The sequence below is a fragment of the Gregarina niphandrodes genome (assembly GCF_000223845.1).
Source record: "Gregarina niphandrodes unplaced genomic scaffold scaffold00135, whole genome shotgun sequence".
In the NCBI taxonomy this organism is placed as follows: domain Eukaryota; phylum Apicomplexa; class Conoidasida; order Eugregarinorida; family Gregarinidae; genus Gregarina; species Gregarina niphandrodes.
The window spans coordinates 1,979-2,592 of record NW_011645899.1 but is presented as its reverse complement, the minus strand read 5'-3'; the positions used below and the strand labels follow the sequence as shown (position 1 = coordinate 2,592).

At 49.0% G+C, this 614-nt stretch overlaps 1 protein-coding gene across 1 annotated transcript; it reads left to right on the top strand.

The window, feature by feature from the left end:
- Nucleotides 1-175: 175 nt before the first annotated feature.
- GNI_209470 (RNA-directed DNA polymerase) lies at nt 176-477 on the top strand (the record flags this gene model as incomplete). Its single annotated transcript, XM_011135515.1, has 1 exon — nt 176-477. A coding segment is annotated over one exon (302 nt), but the record flags the coding sequence as incomplete, so codon positions are not given.
- Nucleotides 478-614: the final 137 nt, after the last annotated feature.

Here is a 614-nt window from a genome sequence, read left to right as displayed (position 1 = left end):
TGACGGCCGATTCCCCAACGTACAGAGTTGTTGGCCAATCGTCGCATGGGCCGCGCAGCAACCATACCTGGCTAAGATAGACCTGACCAAAGCCTTTCACTCGATACCACTGGCGCAAGACCAGATCGGAGCGTACGCATTCGAACTAGACGGCAAGTACTATGCCTATACAACCATGCCGATGGGCGCTACTAACGCACCACGACACTTCCACCACGTCATGGGGAAGATACTCAGCCATCTGCCGTTCGCCAGCGAGATACGCTACTACCAAGATGATATATTCATCTCCGCCACCGACCAACGACAACTCAAATACCGATACGAACAGGCTATCAAATACCTCAACAACTGCCACTTTCAAATCAATCATACCAAATCGCAACTCAAGTGTACAGAACTACTGGGTTATACTTTGCATAACCACCAACTATCAATCCCTCAACCGAAATGGGACCGCATAGACCAAATGCTTAAGTCAAACAACCTACCGCTGATCAAACGAGCGGCACAAACGCTCGCTTACTACAAGCACACACTGACCGACAACCAGCTGCTGACTATACGTAAACTACTCACCAACAAGGTGAAGGATACCGACATACTGACTATAT